The sequence below is a fragment of the Panthera pardus genome, unplaced genomic scaffold (genome assembly GCF_024362965.1).
Source record: "Panthera pardus isolate Hobbes unplaced genomic scaffold, ASM2436296v1 HiC_scaffold_15, whole genome shotgun sequence".
In the NCBI taxonomy this organism is placed as follows: domain Eukaryota; kingdom Metazoa; phylum Chordata; class Mammalia; order Carnivora; family Felidae; genus Panthera; species Panthera pardus.
Genome location: NW_026526710.1, coordinates 28600289 through 28620420, shown reverse-complemented (window position 1 = coordinate 28620420; position 20132 = coordinate 28600289). Strand labels below are relative to the sequence as shown.

Here is a 20132-nt window from a genome sequence, read left to right as displayed (position 1 = left end):
GGAAATCTTAAAAGTAGTTCTTAGAAGTGTCTTCCCCTGTAGAGAAACCAGCTTTGGTATTTCAGGTCCTAATGTGTTAAATACACTTGACCATGATCTAGCACTTGACAAGTTATTAATAAACATATCAGAACTTTACAGAGAGCCAATATCAACTATTCCTTCCCTTTCCCTTTCTAGGGACTGTCTCTATTGGTGTAATAGTAAGAAAGAACATTCTTTCAGCTTTCCAGGGAAATGTCCTTGGATTTTACAAATAATTTATATGAAAACTGCATGAGGAAAAATTGTTGTCTATCAAAATTATAATCAAAATTACAAAACTGTGGGGCGCCTAGGTGGTTGAGTTGGTTGAGCATCCGACTTCGGCTCAGGTCATGATCTCACAGCTTGTGAGGTCGAGCCCCACGTCGGGCTCTGTGCTGACAGCTCAGAGCCTGGAGCCTGCTTTGGATTCTGTGTCTCCCTCTCTCTCTGCCTCTAACCCACTTGCATCCTGTCTCTGTCTCTCTTAAAAATAAATAAACATTAAAAAAAAAAAGGTTATAAAACTGTGTTGTCTTCTATCCCTTATAAAAGGACCAACCCATGTTGTGATGAGTACCGGGTGTTGTATGTAAATTTCAAAATCACTAAATCATACATTTGAAACTAATATTACACTGTATGTTATGTTAACTAACTGGAATTTAAATAAAAACTTGAAAAAATAAATGAGCATTTCCCTTCCTTCAACCTTAAAGTGAATCAACTTGGAATAAGTTAATCAGTAGTTCCTGAAGTAATCTTGTTAAATCTAATAGGAACATTAAGGTTGTCCCACAGTGAAGGACTTTTTCTTTTGGTGGTCTCTCCATGCTTTATTACTAGCAGCTGGAGGTATGCCTTACTCACTAATCTGTCCCCCATGGCACCAGCCACACAGCACTTTGTAGACTATAGGCAACCACTGAAAGTTTGTGGACTAAATAAATCACGTGCCCACGCACAGAAAAAATCGCTTATCAGATGAATTATTTAAAATATTGGAGCTTCCTGATGCTGCATATTATAACTGGTAGCCATAATTTTTTTTTTCTGTATAGTTTCAACTCCTAATCTGTTCCTTCTCTTATTCTTTTCCTGTTTTGAAAAGGATTTAGATAACATAGCTATTAATGACTGCTTTCTTTTGCACAGTAATGAGTAAAATTTTTAGCAACAATATCTGGAGGAGGAAAAATGAATCTGGGATGTTAACAAGTGATGGCAGCATGGCTTGAAATGACATGAAATTATATTTTCACTGACATGCTGACAATGTAGACTCAAGGCTCACCAGTCCTAATATATCTTGAATCAAATGTCCAAAAATAAAGATAGGGTAATCCATTGCACTAGGAATGACCATTAGGTGAGGCTCAAAAGTGAGATCCAATGAGACAGAAATGATCTCTGTGGCCATTTTTTTTTTCTTTTTGGTAATATTTATAGCAGCTTTATTTGTAATTGCCAAAGAACTATAAACAACCCCAATGTCCTTCAACTTTTGTATATTTAAACACTCTTTGGTACATTTACATGATAGAATACTACTGACCAACAAAAAATAATTAAGTACTGATACATGCAACAACATGGATGAATGTCAAATATATTATGCCAAGTGAAAAAAGCCAGCCTTAAAAGCCATAGGATGTGTGATCCATTTAAATGACATTCTGAGAAAGGCAAAATTGTAGGGACAGAAAATGGATGTACCAGAAGCTAGAGGTGAGGGTAAGCCTCTGTCTACAAAGGGCATAGGAGATTTTATATATAACATTACATAATATATATAATATAATTATACTAATTATACTAATATAATATAACATTATATTAGTCTTAGGTGTGCAGCTATGGGCATAGTGTTAGTATTTATCATAGTGCCTCAATCTCTGGAATCCCATCATGTGGTCCTTCCCAGATGGGGATAGGTCTCTGCTTTATTCACGTTAGTGTTATGCCCCGTTTCACCTGGTCTACTGCCCTGGACATAGCAGGTACTCAATAAATGAGAAACCGAGTTGAAGTTTTCATTAATTCAGGTATTATAACAAACATTCCAGCTCTATTCGGTTTGCAAGGTATTGTTGCTTAATCCCCAGAACCTGTGAATATACTACCTTTCATTTTTTTAAAAAAAAATTTGTTTATTTAACATTGATTCATTTTTGAGAGACAGAACATGAGTAGGGGAGGGGCAGAGAGACAAGGAGACACAGAATCTGAGGCAGGCTCCAGGCTCTGAGCTGTCAGCACAGAGCCCGATGTGGGGCTCAAGCTCATGAACTGTGAGATGATGACCTGAGCTGAAGTAGGACACTTAACCAACTGAGCCACCCAGGTGCCCCTGTTAACTTTCAAAGAAAATGAAGGCTTTATAGTTGAGATTAGATTAAGGACCTTGAAGTAGGGAGATCGCCTAGGTTATCCAGGTGGGCTGAATCTAATCAATGAGCTCTTAATGGAAGAAATCTTTCTCAGCTGCGGTCAGAGGGAACCATGATGGTGGAGGAAGGGAAAGAGTGAAGTAATGAGAAGAGGACTCCACTCACTGATGTTGGCTTTGAAGACTGAGGCCGGGCCATGAGCCAAGGAAGGCTAGCACCTCAAGAAGCTAGAAAAGGCGAGGAAAGGGATTCTCCCCTAGAGCCTTTAGAAAGGAATGCAGCCCTGCCTACCCCTTGATTTTAGTCCAGCATAAGATGATAAATTCATTCTGTTTTAAGCCCTAAGTTTGTGGCAATTTGTTACAGCATCAATTGGAAACTCATACCAGCAGGAATAACCCAACTATTTGGTAATTTGATCCTGCTGAAGGATTCTCCATGGCTTCTCCATTGCCCTATTTCTGGAAACACCAGTCTCTATGAACTTTTCTATCAGGACACGGCAACATCCATGCTCTGGAACTCTGTTCTGGGGATGGAAAAATCAAATCCTTTTCACAACTGCACAACGAATTGTAGGTTGTATTATTTCAAGAAATCTGCTTGGTAGTGAGCACCCCCCCATGGGAGGTGGGGTGTAGCATACAGTAGGGTCAAGAGGTCTGTGATTGGGATCTGGTCTCACCACTAGCCAACTGAGTGACTTTGGGGACACCACTCTTCTGTATGGGTTTTACCTATCTTCATCTGTGAAGTTAGCAGGTCTAGAAAGCTTTTTAAGGTCCCTTTCATCTCTGAAATTAAGAGTTTCTAGGAAGGCTGGTGGAGAATGCCCATTGATGCTCTTAAATGTCACAGAAATAACATTCATCATCTAACTACCATGGCTTTTGAATGTGGTTTACTTCTCTGAGTTGATATGTATATAGAATTATTTATAGAGAAAAGCGCATTTATTTCACTTTAAAGACTAACAAATAAGATCCACAATGTCCTTACAAAGTATTTTAACAAAATACTAGTATTTTAACAAAAAGCTTGCCTTAATCTGAATTATTTTTATCAGCTGAGATATGTTTACTCTCCCCATACGCAGTAAAGTGTGAAGGACTTATTTGGCTGTTGGTATTTTTCTGGGTAACAATTCTTTATTTACTTAGTTTTACTTCAGACTCATGGGAAATATCCTAACTCCATTTTTGCTTTTACAATATTTGCATTGCCACCAAAATCAAAAGGTCACAGCCTAACCATCCAGGTGAGAGTAGACAGGTAGCTGAAGCATTGTCAGGAGAGAGTTGAATTTCCTCGTTAAGAATGCCATTTGAGTCAAGTTATGAACCACATAAGTGAGAGCAGTTTCATTACTTTCTAGTCACTCTTCGGGAAACGGCACTGGCCAGCCAGATTGCCATGTTATTCACAAGGCTTGGCCAGGAATGACCCTTGAGGTATGATAAAAAGATCAGCTTCTTGTAAAACATGAAGACTTTTAATGATATGTTCATTAAAAAGATCATTCCTATTACATTATATGGGTGCTTCCATGTCCCCTTCTGTTCACCCTTTGTTCCCATAATCTCCTATTTATAGCAGTCTCCCTTGTTTCTCTTTCATTCATTGGCGCATCCATTTGTTCACGCGTTTGGCACCGACTCGGTCCCAAGTAGTGTTTCTGGTGGAAGCAACCTGGGAAATCTAAAGGGTGAGGAGGAAGAGTGGGTTGGAGGCAGGAGAGAAGGGCAGTGAACAAGGTCCCATGAGGTGTAGGAGGACATGGCGCCCTCAATATGACTGGACCTTAGAGCTCAAGGAGACAGGGAAAGGCAGCAGACAGCCACCTCCAAGGATCTCACTGGCCCTTTCCCCATTGAACTTTAGGCTGCTCTTTTTATGTCCCACTTTCTCATAGGACATAGTCTGAGAGCCTCTCATTCTCTTAGCAGTGCCTGTAAGACCATCTCTGGTTCATCTCTGTCTACTAAGGGGTAGAGACAATCACAATGGAAGGCCTCCGGTTTTCTCAGATCGCCAAGGTCATCACTTCTCCCACCCTGAAAAACCAGATTTTTATGAATGCGTATGAACACACAATGAAAATGTGTTTGAGGAATCAGTTCACGTTTTGAGCCACACTGAATTTGATAGTGATGAAGATCTCTGACTTTTCCAACCCATGGTGCTGTTCGGCCGTGCCTCTGCCTGTACCTGGTGATTTTGTTGTGGTGATGTGTGTGGCATGATAACCTCCTGGAACAGATTTGCGTTAAAGTGGGAGCGTGCCTCCGGCTTCCACCTTACCTCTCAGTCACACCCGGCAAGATGAAGAACATCCAGAAGTGAATTCCAAACACAAGAATGACCTGGAAAATGACCTTTCCCAGGACGGTCTTCCTGAGGTATAGTGCTCGGTCCACGACCATGGTTCCAAACTGAATTAGGACCATCACCAAAAAAGGCCCAGGGACCTGGTCCTCTGACAGCGAAGAGGTAATGTCTGCTGCTGCTGAGTGTTTCTGGGAAGGAAACAACAGGTTTAGGCACGAGTGGCACTTCACAGGACAGCATCGCTCTTACTCGTTAGAAGTGTGGTGGCCTTCACCCCCCAACCTACCCCAAAGGCCCAGAAGCCAAAGACGATGATGACAAAGTCAACAGTGTCAGCCAGGAACATGAGCACATACACATCGGTCACAGCACTGTAGTCTGGATGGATGAGGTTGTAGAAGAACTGTCTGATGGGCACATATATTTGCAAAGTCCTGCAAAACAGAGACCCCCAGCACTTGCTTCAGGAGGGCAGGATGGGAGGGATGACCGGGTATTTCCATCATTCCATTCCTCCGTATCCCTCTCTCCCAGCAGGTCACACCTCCCTTTTCAGCCTCAGCAGAGCCCGGTGTGGGGTGGGGAGGCTTCTGCTCTAATGGCAAGTGCAGACACTTTCAAGTGCCTTCCTTGGCACTCTGCCTCCTTGTGCTGATGAGACCACAGGCCTCCTCTGTTGTTCGAAGCACAAGAGAATGGTCGAAAGCCCCAGAAATGAGGTGTTGGGTTTGTCACCTGATTCAATTACTCCCTGCCTGTGAGCCCCTGAGCATGCTACTTACTTCTCCGTGTTTTTGTTTCCTCTGTTGTAAAACCCCACAGGGCTGGGGTGAGAATTAGATGGGACTACATAACGGTGCTTAGACCTGGAGTCTGACCTGAGCACGCTGAACACATGAGGTAGCCCCTGCTCCTCCCCTTTATGGGTCCTGTGCCCCTTCTGATTCCTACATAGTGCCCTGGGCTTTTGACTTGTTGTGTCCAGCCTCTGCTCTGTCTTCCTTGTTTTCTGGGTTCTGCCTTCAATTCAAGGCCATGTTCACATTGGATGGCCCTCCTGGTCTCAGAGGCCACATTCAAGGCCAGCCTTGCCGAACCTCCTCCGTTCCCATTGCTTGTCTGCTGCCTGTCAAGGTCCCTGGCACTGGAGGAGGGGCTCATGCATTTTGCTGGAGACCAGCTGTGTGCCAGTGAACCTCAGTTTCCCCTCTCCAGGATGAGAGTGTTTCTCTAACCTTCCAACTTTGACATCATACACCTCTCTGTCTAGGTGGGATTTAGCATGATGATGCTTGGAAATACATACTGTGAATCCTTGAAATTATTTATTCTATTCAAATAGGAAAACTATGTTTATAAATGTAATGGATATAAAAATGAATCACACTGAAAAGTGATTTTTAAAAACAATACATTACCTCACACAAAAAGACAGAAAAATAACATGTTGGTGAGGAAGTGGAGAGAAGGGAACCCTCGTGCACCGTTGGTGGGAATGCAAATTGGTGCAGTCGCTGTGGAAAACAGTAGGAAGGCTCCCCTCCAAAATTAAAAAACAGAACTACAATATGATACACCAATTCTACTTCTGGGTATTTATCTGAAGGAAATGAAAACACTAACTCAAAAAGATCTCTGCACACCAGGTTCAGTGCAGCATTATTTATCATAGCCAACTCATGGCCCCCAAGTGTCCCTCAATGGATGAATGGATAAAAAAAAAAGTGTGTGTGTGTGTGTGTGTGTGTGTGTGTGTTTGCACAGTGGTATATAATGAAGTATATATATTATTGGGATGAATACATACACACACACACACACACACAAACACACACACATGGAACAAGTCTGAGAAAGTCAAATAACATATGATATCACTAATACGTGGAATCTAAAAAAAAAAAAAAAGAAGAACCCACACTCAGAGATACAGAGAACAAACAGGTGATTGCCATGAGGGAGGGTTGGGCAAAAGGGTGAAGGGGGTCAAAGCATACAAAGTTCCAGTTATAAAGTTAGTCCTGGGTGCACAGCATGGTGACTGCAGTTAATAATCCTGCACTTTACATTTCATTAAAAAAATTTTTTTTAAGTTTGTTTATTTTGAGAGACAGAGAGAGCAGAGGAGGGGCAGAGAGAGAAACCCAAGCAGGCTCCATGCTGTCAGCAAGGAGCCCGATGTGGGACCTGAACTCATGAGCCGTGAGATCATGACCTGAGCCAAAACCAAGAGTCAGACGCTTAACCGACTGAGCCACCCAGGTGCCCCGTGTACTTCACATTACAAAGCTGCTAGGAGAGTAAATCTTAAAAGGTCTCATCATAAGAAAAACTCTGTAACTACAGGTGGTGATGAATGTTGACTATTGTGATCATCCCACAACGTATACATCTATCAAATCATTATATTGTATGCCTGAACTTAATTTATACGTCAATTACATCTCCATTAAGAACAATACAATAACAAGTCATTTCCTTATGTTTGTGATATGAGAGGTAACTTCTCTGCTCTGCACCCCTGGTTTATATGAAATAATTGATATCAGCTCCCTGACCCTAAAATAAAACACCCCACACCAAGTGTCTTCATGGACTCACTTCTTTATGGTAAATGCTTTTGCTTTGATTAAATGTTCTTGAAGCTTTTCCATATAAAGTTCCCTTTTACTTTTCTGCTTGATGCTCAAAACACTGCTTCCTTTTTGACTGCTGTTTCGGGTGCTTGTGCTGCCTGGAGACAGAAAAAAAACCAAGATGTGCTGAGTTACAGGTTTGTTGACATAAACACCACAGAAGCCCCTGGAACCCACAGAGCAGAGGATGGCTTGAAGCAGATTGAGAGGGTGACTATATACTATGGACTGTAAGAATAGTGACTGGGGATTTGCAATCTGCAGTTTCAACTCTGCCTCCACAGTGAAATGTATTTGGGTTTCTACACCCAACACTGGCTCCTTCTGGGGTTGTTATGCCGTCTTTTTTTTTTTTTTTTAAGTTTATTTATTTATTTTGAGGGAGAGAGAGAGAGAGGGAGCTCAAGCAGGGGTGGGACAGAGAAAGGGCACAAGAGAGAATCCTGAGCAGGCTCCATTCTACCAGTGCAGAGCCTGACATGGGGCTCAAACCCATGAACTTAGAGATCAAGACCTGAGCCGAAACCAAGAGTTGGATGCTTAACAGACTGAGCCACCCAGGCGCCCCTGTTATATGATCTTTATTCCAGGAAGAAATAGATTGGAAGAATAGTTTTTATCGTGCTAAACGGGGTCCCAGGTTGTGGGTTTTCCAGATTGGGTCCATGCCCCATGCCTTTTTCATGTCCAGATTTCTCTAACTGTAAAACGAATATGGATGACTGCTGGTGCCTGCCTGAAAAGTGTATTCTGAAGATGAATACACGGGTGTTTGGAAAGCTTCAGGCAGGAGCACTATAAATACAAAAACCCAATTTCTCCAAGAGTGGAAACTGGAAAGCTTGTCTATCTGCTGATAATACCCAACTATTTAGTTAGAAATTAACTAGCTTAGGGAATAAATAGGTGGTTTTGCTAAAAGTTTCCACTGATAAAATCTAAAAATATTTTCAAAATAAATTGTGATGTATAGCATTCTGGACACACCCTGAAATATCTCATATCTCTGGATATGATTTAAAAACTAGCATGTGCCCAGCACTTACTATACGAGGCAGTGTGCTGGCCACTTTTCACAACGACCCCAAATCCTCATCCTGGGAAGGAATCAGATGTTTTAAAGAACGATATGACTGCCCCAGGTCACACAGTTGAGCTACGAACTGAACTTGAGTCTGTGATGTCAAAGCACTTTCTTCTCACATCACCACATCTGTCTCCTTGAGAGCACCCCGTAAACGCCCCTGCCCAAGACCCAGACCCACTGGCACCGGAACAACCAGAAAACTCAGAGTTTTTCCAGCCTAAGGAAATCATGCGACAGATACCTCTTTTGGACCTATTGGAAGAAAAGCTGGATCTGGGGGATATCTGGGAGCTACTGCCCGATCGCTTCCTCCGGATGGCCGTGGGCTGCTCCGGGAAGGACACGTGCACCGACTCCGCTGACGCGGCCAGGTTGATAGATTTCAGAGAATCAGAGGAGGCTCTCCTGCCATGACTGAGGGACAGCTCATCATCCGACTCTTCCTTGTCTGTGCCACTGTCGGTGATGTCATCTTCATCCCATAAGCCGTGGCACTGAGAAAGCATAAGGGACAACTCAGACGGCCATTCCCGGTGAGGTAGCATCGCATCCCCCACGATTAGAAAGCCAAATGTGAAATACGGTGACTGTGGCTGTGATATTGCATCATAAAACTGACATTTGCTAGATAGTTAGAATTTAAATGTTCTCACAAAAAAGAAAGAAAGAAAAAGAAGAAAGAAAGAAAGAAGAAAGAAAGAGGGAGGGAGGGAGGGAGGAAGGAAGGAAGGAAGGAAGGAGAGAAAGAAGGAGAGAAGGAAATAAGGAAGGAAGCAGGGTGGGGGATGGGAGGAAGGGAGGAAAAAAATAACGAAAAAGAAAACAGATATATACGGGAGGCGATGGGAACTAATGAACCCTATGGAGGTGATCCTTTCACTGTGTCTACGTGAAACACATCACCACAATGTATACACTTTAAATATATTACAATTATTTTTGTCACTCATACTGCAATAAAGCAGAAAAAGGATTGGAAAATGAAGGGACTCTAGGATAGCTTATTATCTAGGTGTTTATGATAGTCCCAGAGAGCGGGGACGGGCTGGTGCAGATCATGAGTTTGGCTAACTAATTGACATGGATGCAGATCATGTCTGGCAGATGGAGTAAAGGCGAAGTTATAATCACTTAACTCGTTCCTGAGGGAAAGCACTTTCTAGAACATATTTCTCTGTGCTTACAAGTAGCATTTTAAGTATCAGTGGGTGAATTTAGCCCCACCGTCCATGTTCACCAAATACCTACACTTGAATACATACAAATGCTGTGTCTCCCTGAACATCCACGGTAAGCTGTGAACCCCTGCATCACCCACGGCTGGGTCAGGAACAGAGCTGCAAATACTCTACTCAAAAAATGTTGGCCCACATATGAGACAGAGATTGTGATGCACTCTGTAGAGCCTGCATTTTGCTTCAAAGAAATGGGCAAAAGGGGCTGGTAGGACAGCAGGAGGAAGGATAGCAGGAGAGGCTGAGAAAAACCAGGGGTCTTGCTGGTGCAAGAGGTTACCTGGACAGCAAACCCACCTTACAATGACCTTGCTGCCATTTCTTGAAGCTCCCCAGTGAGCCCACTGCCTCCTGAGTGCCCAGACTGCCAGGCTATGCATTTATTCCCCAGGAGCTCACCCAGTCCTCCCTCTGACACATGCTGTAGAGGATAAGAGCTCCAGTCCAATTTGCCAAAATTCAGTTGGTCAAAAAATAACTTGGAGCATGATCAATTCACTAAAAGACAATGTCACCTAATACACAGATTATTCTTTTATTTTTAATTTTGTAAAGTTTATTTATTTATTTTGAGGTGGGGAGGGGCAGAGAGAAGGGGAGAGAGAAAATCTGAAGCAGGCTTCATGCCCAGTGTGGAGCCTGACGTGGGGCATGATCCCATAAACCATGAGATCATGATCTGCACCAAAATCAAGAGTCTGACACTTAACTGACTGAGCCACCCAGGCGTCCCTATTCTTAAATATTAATAGGTATATTATTTCAAGAAGAAAAGTCAGTGGATGCATTCTTGAAAACATAACAAACATTCTAGATTTTCCTAATGGGATTTTCCAACTTATATTGATTTCTTTTAAATCATTTTTTTTCTTTTAAATCGTTTTAAAAGTTGTTTTCTCTTTGGCCAACATTGGAACATGTTTAGATTCCTTTACTACTTTCATAGTAGTGTATTTGTTAGTGAATTCTTCCAATTATTTATAAGATCTATAGCAATTCATACCAAATAGGATAGTTTTAACCACATTTGAAATTTCCATGTAGTTTGAACTGTTTGGTTTCCTAGATTTCCAAAGCTGTAGGGTAGTTTTGTCTCCTTATGAAAAGATTTGTCATTCTAAAAACGATTTTTCATATCATTAGCCAAAATTTCAGCATAAGAGTACCTCAAATACATTCACCATAGATATGAAATTTTCTAAGAAACCAGAGTAAGTATATCAATAGGAAACGCCAAAATTTTGTTTATTCTATGCTTTAAATATTCAACTGTAGCTGCTAAACCACTGAAATATTAATGAGAAGGCAGCAAAATGCCTAAAGGTTTATATACATTTTTTAAATGATGTGAAAAAGGATACAAGTTGCAAGAGAGTTGTGAAGTGACCAAATTTGTACAATCATGTCTTTTTTTTTTTAAACGGAGGTGTAGTTCACATACAACATAATACCACCATGTCTTAAATGCAGAAATTTAAACTTCAATTTCTAGAACTGAAAACATAATGTTAACACATTTGTTAATATATTCATAACAAGAATTAGTAAACTGCATGAATTCAGGTAATTTGTCAGAAGAACTAGAAAATTCAGGCAAACTCAGTTTTGGCTAAGTGGTTTCCTTGGATAACATACCTTTGCAAGGTTATGCATTTTCTCTAACATAATTCCCACAAATATGGATTAATTATGGTATGTTCATAATAGAAGTAGAAATATGGGGGAATTCTCTTCCAAGTTTATTACAGTTTCCCTTATTGAGCCCCATATGCCTTGGCCTCATCGCCAATCGTAATGTTCAGGTTCTCCAGGAGTATCACGGGGGCTGCAATGATCAACATGACCCGGTTAAGTGTTAACGTGCAGTACCTTCAAAATGGACCGATGGAAGAAAAGAGCCAAGAGCTGAATGAGATCATAAAGGACATAGCCTTCTTTCTTCTCCACTCCTATGATATTCGGTGGGTGGAAAGGTTTATCTTTGTTCAATTCCACGTTCTTGTTCCAGGGAAAGAAGCCAAATTGGAAGAAATACTTGACCACAATTGCCACCTACATGCAGATGATGGAAAAAAAAAAATCACTCCTTTTAAGAATGGTTCTATATGAAAAATAGTGATATAAAAGCTTTTATATCACTATTTTTCATATAGAACCATTCTATGGTTCTATAAAAATGAAAGAGATCATTTCACAGTTTTGGTGATAAGATCACACACAATGATGTGGAAAAATAACATTATCATTCGTACATGGACTTTAGACCAAGAGCAATATCTTACTGCTGCCAGGGCAGGACTGTAGATACATCAGTGCTGGCCAGGTTACTCACGGCACCTACTTATGATTTTTTCTATTTTTCAGGACTTGGCTAGTTTATACTGATTTAATAAGGTTTAATTACTCAGCTATTAAGATATGGTAACGAGGACAAACTTGAACAAAAAGAATTCTATATTTTACATATTGCTTTCATTTGTAATCTTCCTGAGCATCTCAGGCAGTTTTGATGCCTATTTTCATTTTCCTCTGACCTCTTTGTTCTCACCATTAAAACAAATTTTTTTTAATGTTTTATTTTTGAGAGGCAGAGCGGGTAGAGCGTGAGTGGGGGAGGGGCAGAGACAGAGGGAGATGCAGATTCTGAAGCAGGCTCCAGGCTCTGCACTGTCAGCAAAGTCCGATGCAGGGCTCGAACCCACGAACCGCGAGCTCATGACCTGTGCCGAAGTCAGATACTTAACCGACTGAGCCACCCAGGTGCCCTTGTTCTCACCATTTCGTTGCTCCCTGGAAGTTCTCCTCAAGAAGAAATAAAAAGAAATAAAAACTTGCCGGTTGTGGTGACTAGTTAAGGGTACAAATGTTGGGGAGAAGCGGTCTGTGACAAAGACACATGAGAAAATTGACAGGCCTCATCTAAACATCCCTCTGACAGCTGGGTCACCGGGAATCAATTGCAATTCACGCAATTCATCCATAAAAAATATTTTTCGAAGTCCTCTTTCGACCTAGAGTCACTTTACCCTCCTCCCGTCTCTCTCCTTCTTATAGCCAAGCTTCCGCAAAGAACAGTCCTGTGTTTCTTACCATGCTGAGCAGCACTGCCACAAACGGATGCCAGAGCAGATACCTGAAGACTATCTTTGCCTCTTTCCTTCTCACTCGCACCCCCAACCCGTTTGGGTCACTTACTAAAACTTCTCACTTACCCCATTCATCTTCAGCCTCGTGGCCATTGGGTCAGTTCACATCCCATGACCTCTCACCGTCTTTTCAAAAACTTTCATACCAAGGGGAGAAAGTCCTGAGCATACACCCTGTTGACATTCCCAAGAGCCTACTACCGTGCCGTCCACTCACGGCCTGCCTCCCAGCCATCACAAGCCATGTGTCATTCTGGGCACATGTCAGAGTGTCTATACCTTTGTTTGACCCTTTGCTTTTTGTCCTTTGATGACCTTACACTCATCCGTTAAGACTCAGTTGTCTTCTACTGAGAAGATGCTATGATGGCCTCTCTCCACACCACCCAGGCTGCATGAGGCACAGATCATATCCGTATTTCTTGTATGCTCTCTAATGCGGTTTTGTGTTGTACTGTAGGGCAATTCTTTGTTTACATCCTATGTGTCCACCATATTGGTTTGTGAGCCATTGAGAAACAGAAACAACTTTTTTTTAAAAAAAGTTTTTTATTAAATTTATTGTCCTCTTCTTATGCTTGGCATAGTTCCTGGGTTTTGGTGCATAGTCTAACTTGTAGAGTGAATTAACATCACCTTAATCTTCTACTTCCTCCCTTCTTGGTGTGACAGAGAAAATGGGGAACCCCAATTTAACTTAACTAGGAAGATTTCATTTTATGATGAAATAACATAAGTAGCTCTTGTTCCCTTCTCTAAATTTTTAGAGAATTTCCTTCTTCCTTCACTTCTACATTAGAAACTCCCTTCCTTCACTTCTAGGTTAGAAACTCCCTCACCTCTGTACAGAGGTGGTACAGAGAATGGACCCATTCCCCAAATAGGGGGTCATTTATGTCCCGGATCACAAAGTTTATGTGATGGAAGTAAGACTTAAAAATGATTATTTTGGCAAGATCATGACAGACAGTCTACTTAAAGTGATAGCTAGGTAGTTGGCTTTCCACCTTTTATAAGTATTTAAATATATTTAAATAATTACTATGGAAATAAGATACATGATACTTTACACTGATACTTTCGAGATGCTTTGATAAAAGCTTTGCTTTATTTTACTGGCGAATTACCTATAAACCTACAAAATTTCTGGAATCTCAATGTACATCCATCATGAATTCCATCCTTTAAGAAGCAACTACACTACCAGTGTTAGTGAAAACTTTCCTATATGAGCCAGGTAAGAAAATTCGCCTTCTTCAAAGACCTCAGAACACAAAGAACTACAATAACCCAAGGAAAAAAAGGCTATTGAGCCTCCCTTTTAATTCCCAATTTTATGGTTGTCATGGGAGTTTGTGACATTGCATATATTTGATGGGGAAGGATAGAAAAACAGGTTCGTATAATTGGGAAGAGTGTCTCCTGTCCCCTCACACGTGATGAAAATGAAATGGTAATTTACCCTCGTGTTCTTCAGATTTTTAGGTAGGTGCTTATGTGACTTTGTGTTTTTGTGTGTTGAAACTGGCTTTAAGCTTAAAAATGGGAAATATGCATGTTGTATCAAACTACATTCAAATTGCTTACTGTGTTGTTTAATTCAGCATCCATTCACTGGACATCCATCCACTGGCACGAGACACTAATTTCTGCATAAATAACACATTATTTCAGTAGTTCCTATCATAGGACAGATGACCAGATTTCAAAAGCCTCCCCCATCACTTGCCAGTTGGGCAGCCTGGGTCAGTTATTTCATCTGGCTAAAGCTGTTTCCTTATATGTTAAACCAAACGATATTGGTGCCTATCTTGGTGTGGTGTGACCTGTGAAAAGACATGTACAATCGCCAGCACTAAATAACTGTTAGTTTAGTCATTTGCCTATCTAAGAACATCCATTTACTTGAATGTCCTGCGCGAAACTGTCTGGGAGACAGGGCTGGCCTGCCTCGAGTGAATGCCGGAAGCGATTCATTAGCAATTCCCACTCAAGGCTTACCTCTGTGTAGACAATGGCCATCATCCAGAATCGTCTACTGGGCCTGGGCACAGACAGCATGGCCCAGAGGAAGATCAGAATGGGAAGCACAAGGGTGATCATGGAGGCAGAGACCATGTGGTTGAGGATGATCACAAAATAACACACCATTTCTGAGCGGGCCACCAGAGTGTTGTACATGGCATAGAACAACAGCAAGAACCGGGGTTGGCCAACGTAGAATTTTTCGGACTCTTCCAGCTCGTCATCATGGAACATCCTGTTCAAATAAACAACATGAGAGGGGCGCCTGGGTGGCTCAGTCGGTTAAGCGGCCGACTTCGGCTCAAGTCACGATCTCACAGACCGTGAGTTCGAGCCCCGCGTCGGGCTCTGTGCTGACAGCTCAGAGCCTGGAGCCTGTTTCAGATTCTGTGTCTCCCTTTCTCTGACCCTCCCCCGTTCATGCTCGGTCTCTCTCTGTCTCAAAAATAAATAAACGTTAAAAAAAAAAACAAAAACAAATAAACAACATGAGAATAAACTCGTCTTCATTTCTCCAAATCACTGATTTCTGCTTTGCATGATCCCTCTTGTCCCTCCCCTCCTTCCCATGTGGCCAGAGTTCTGGCGGAGTCAACCTAATAGCCTACTGGAGGAAGAAATGTGTGCACAAGTGTCTATCACGGACGGCTTTGGCTAGTTCTGTGCTTCACGATGGGAGCACTGAACATTGGGTCTGTTTGCTCTGAATGTCCAGGTGGACGGTTGTCCATGGGAGTTTGTCTACCCACAACCTGCGGAACAGCCCCCCCCCCCCCACCCGCCCAGCACTCTTACTTGTTCAGTAGCAGCTCACTGGCCGTCAGCTCGTGAGTCAGGGGCGGTAAGATGCTGGACTCGAGCCTGTCTGAGCGGCTCTCGTCAGGGCTCACGGCCATGTGGCTCTGGCCTGCAGAGTCGTCCCGCGAGCCGAAGGACAGGCGCTCGAAGCTGACCGCCTTGCTGTAGGAGGGAGGCGCCTCCACGTCCCCATCCTCGGTGGAGTAGTGCGGCAGCTCGGCATCTGGGGTGAGGCCGGCCTCCGAGGCCTCCGAGGCCTCCTCCGGCCCCAAGTCCGCGGCCTCCTCCCCTCCCTGGTCGGCGTCTTTGGCCACCGCCTCGTCATCCTGCTCGGCCTCCACCTCCGCTATGGTTTCCGTGGTCCCCTGGCGCGAGTACAGCATGGTGCACTGCGTGGGCTCGCTGTCGGGAGAGAGGGAGGGCACACACCCCGCTCTTAGCATCCTCCCGATTCTCGAGACCCCTTCCCGACACTCCCCAATACAAACGTCAAGGCGGGCGAGAAAATTACCACCCCGTTCCCTCCCCTGCCCCCACCACCCCGCCCCCGACATTCCATCCACCTGCTTTGTTCCTTCAGAGTATTCATGTCTGGTCTGCAGAGACTGCAAACAGCAGCCTCCAAATGCAAAAGCCCACAGTGCACGCGCACGGTTGAGACCCTGAACAAGTCACACGACATGGCTCAGACGTTGCTAAAGCCACCTATGCACAGAGGTTGTCTAAATCGTATCAAGATTTGCAGCCATGGTTTCCAGTGTTTCTTTTCAAATGGAGACAGCATAGCATACCTACCACTATATTAAAGGATGGTGCCTATGGAGACGAAACTTTGCCAGTTTGGGTCCGTGGGTGTTGGCCAGGAGGTACTCTACTCCCAATTCTACGTAATGGACCCACTCCTACCCATAAGGGGAGGATAGGAATGAGAAAATATTGGCTGAATTAAACAACCTGCATGCTTTATGGAAAAAATGCCTCATTTCTTGGATATCTGTTCCTCCTCCTTATTTTTCCATCCTTTACCTCTTTCTTACTGGTGCTTATTACATATGACTGAATTTTCACCATCTCTCTGGCTCCCAACCATCCCCCGCTGGGTTCTTTGTGTTGCACATGGGAAGGCCTGCCATTTTGTCCTCCCCAGTGCTATGGACTCTCCCCAGGGCTATGGATCCTGCAGGCTGCACCCTCAGGGTGTACCCCTGCTATCTCTGTCCCCAGTGACTGCAACTTATCTTTTCTACTTGTTCCCCATGGAGTATTCATTCTCCCTAAGCTTCCCTACTTATCTCCACCCTCTAGTTTTGGCAACCTGACCATCTCTCTTGTACCTCTCCTTCTCTGTCCTTTATCTCCTAACTTTCTCTGCCATGTCTGTGTAGGCGACTTTGGAAATGAAATACAGCAGCCGTAACAGTGAAATTCATGGCCTGCTTGTCTTTATTGTCTACCCCAGCCCATGAAGGGCAGAAAGGCAAAAATGTTTTGGAGATGTGGAATCTGGTAGATAGAGGACCGTACTATGTTAGACTCTGAAATTGTACTGTTATCTGAATGGCATACGGTGAGCAGCTTGGGCCCATAAACATAGAGATTCTTAAATATACAGGTCGTACCCACTTTTCTTGTCATGGACGACAGTAGACATGTCAATAAGTGAGTGGATGGGTGGGTGGATGGACAGATGAACAGGCCTTGGCAGAGCCCTTCATGGCATCCTGAGACCGAGGAACTTTTATGTGAACCCCTGGTGCCCACTCATGTGTTTATGTTCCCAGGACCTTGGACTTCAGTACGGGACATCGCATAGAAAGCTCTTGGAATGCCAAGGCAAACTGTGTATTTTTCTAGGACTTACCTCCTAGGAAGGCCATGAAATTGATCACCCCAGGCAATTTTCAGAACAGTGGAGCCAACCCCACATCAAGTCTAACTTCCAGCTGGACTCTAACCAATTACAAGCACGTTCTTTATGGTTTTGGGTCAGGTCTGGCCCTGAAGGGAGTCAACGAGTCTTGGTACCTTCAGGACTCAACCGAGTGCAATGGAAGAGAATAAGTTAACACCCCTCTGATTTACCACTGTGCACGGTCAAAACTGAAATTTGTCTTGGTTCGGGTGATTTTCTGGTGTCACGAGAAGCGCAATGCAGCTGATGTTTCTGTGCCCCCGTGGACCATTCAAAAAGGCAATTCCACAAAGAGCTTTGGGACTGTATGTAAATCATTTCATTTCTAAATGAGTATTGTCTTACGGTAGGACTTAATGAGAAAACTCAAGCCCAAAGCAATAAGTTCCAGTCGGCAAAGGCTCTATATTCTACCGCACGATAATATTCTTTACAAAAGCCAATGGTAAAGTATATTCTAAGTTCTGTAGATTTGGTCTTATCCACTAAAAATGACTCCATGTGGCAGATTTAAAATTTTTTTTTCTTCTATTACATGTCTCTTTTGATGAAATCATGAGAAAAAGTCTTCTATATTTCCTGGCCCCTTTTCCTCTGTGAGGACTGCCTACACGAGCTCTCCATCAAGGAGGGAGCATGCTTATCTCTTTACGCCTAGGGAGTGGAAGATACTTACAAAATGGAGGACAACGTTTGTAATAAGGATTTTTAAGAAACTCCTAACAGACAAAAACCAAAGAGCGGTTAGTGTAAGAGAACGCTGTCCTGGGAGTGACCAGTCATGTCCCAGAATGAGCGGCGGTTATGCTTTTGGTTAGTCATGCAAATTCTTAAAATAAAAATTAAGAAACCAAAACCAAAACCAAACGGACATCACGAGAGCTTATGTTTGCAATGACACGAAGGGGGAAAAGTGGTAACGTGAGGGAAAAAACAAAGCATGCACGAGTTAAGCACCTTGATGCTAAACTGCCACTGTCAGCTGATGAGGAGGACATATCCATGCTGAACATTTTACGAAGCCTAGGTCGAGCACGCTCACTTGTTTTAGGAACAGTTTCTGGTCCATCTAAATCGTCAAGGGTAGACTGCCTTGAGAACAGCATGGTTGCTTCAGTGTAGCAGCTAGCAGCGCAAACAGTTACAGAGACACAGTGTTAAAACACCAGCGGTACATCAGTTTACGCACGGCTCAACTGACCAACACACGGTCATGCAGCAAATCACACACGACACCAATACTACGGACAACGAGCGCCACAGCGGGGCTCAAGGATGGGGAAGGACCTGTTTGGCCGGACGAGAAAACACAGCAGTACTACGTTTTTATAAAAGTATCCCGGCTGGCAATAAATCAGGAAACGTCACTCTCTGGGTGGGACAGGGAAATAGAAGAATCACAAGTCCCAATATTTCTTTCGCAGAGCAGAATTCGTACTTCATGACTTTGTAGCTGAGTTTGGTTTTGTTTTTAAATTAGAGAAGATATGTTTTATTTGGAGCTCCCAATCCTGAGTTCATTGAAACCATTTGGTAACCAAATGGCTTAAGCAGAAATACCTGCTTGGGTAATATTTATATAGAACATTTCATTTTTAGAAAGAACGTAACAGTCTCCAAGACGAGAGAGGGAGCGAGGCTCAGAAATGACCATGACAAACTGAATTATCCACCCCATTTTCTGAGTGGTATTCAGTGAAGCCAAACTAGATGCCTTGCGTGTGAAAGAGATGCTGGTTTGATCTGCAACCAGATATAAACCAACATCGGAAAAAAAGAAAAAGAAAAAGAAAGAAAGAAAGAAAATGGTACAAAGAAAACAACAGAGGAAGTCTAGCAATGGCAGGGTCATTTTGTCTGTTAACTTTTCATTTTGCCTAATGAATTTTTTCTTCTGGATCACGTTTTAGGTCTTGGCAGATGTTATTTAGGGCGAGAACCCATGGGCTAAAATCCTCACTTCTTGTTACCCCACGGAGCGACACTGGGGGAGAGAAGGCTGGTTGATTCAGGACTGGGGACTGCGTGAGCAACTGAGGAAGAAGCAGACAGAGTTATGACGTGGGCAGAATTTCAGTGCTGACATATAGTTTAACCCAAAGGGGTACAGGCACCCGAAGAACCTCTGCAGGAGACTACTGGAATGAAGAATCTTCTAACCTGAGCACTAATGACCTGGCTGACCCAGCGGGACAGGACTTTGTGACACAGGATGGCTGATCCCCTGGCCGAACACCATTATCATGTGAGTGACTGAGGCCTACTGTGTGCCCAGCCCACACAGCCAGATGTGCTCAGTCAGACATTGTGAGGCAGCAATGGAAACCATTCAGGAAGTGACAACGTCCAGGGCTCAGGGAGTGTAGGGATATCTGAGTCACTCACTCGCGGGACCAGTTAAAGGGCTTTTCAGGTTCCGAGAGCTGTGGCACCAAGCCCATGAGTGCTCGGTGGGGCCCCCGTGCAGTGCAGGTAACATGCTGTGCGTGTGGTCAAGATGCAGGGCAGTGACAGAGGAGAGTTGGGGAACAACCAGATGGTCTCTAATAAG

General features: G+C 43.3%; 1 protein-coding gene across 2 annotated transcripts in view; it reads right to left on the bottom strand.

Annotated features, from left to right (window-relative positions):
* LOC109261483 (piezo-type mechanosensitive ion channel component 2-like) overlaps positions 1 to 19134 on the bottom strand; it is a 36569-nt gene extending 17435 nt beyond the window's left edge. The window contains exons 1-8 of one of the 2 annotated variants that reach the window (XM_053902389.1): positions 18539 to 19134; positions 15667 to 16071; positions 14848 to 15106; positions 11570 to 11752; positions 8707 to 8959; positions 7344 to 7476; positions 5029 to 5176; positions 4716 to 4930 (exon numbers count right to left, since the gene is read on the bottom strand). In XM_053902389.1, the coding sequence (XP_053758364.1) occupies positions 4716 to 4930; positions 5029 to 5176; positions 7344 to 7476; positions 8707 to 8959; positions 11570 to 11752; positions 14848 to 15106; positions 15667 to 16071; positions 18539 to 18687 (1745 nt within the window). In that variant the 5' untranslated portion in view covers positions 18688 to 19134. The remainder of the gene's footprint in view (positions 1 to 4715; positions 4931 to 5028; positions 5177 to 7343; positions 7477 to 8706; positions 8960 to 11569; positions 11753 to 14847; positions 15107 to 15666; positions 16072 to 18538) is intronic. The other variant, XM_053902388.1, reaches the window with a different exon arrangement.
* Between the last annotated feature and the right edge of the window lie 998 nt (positions 19135 to 20132).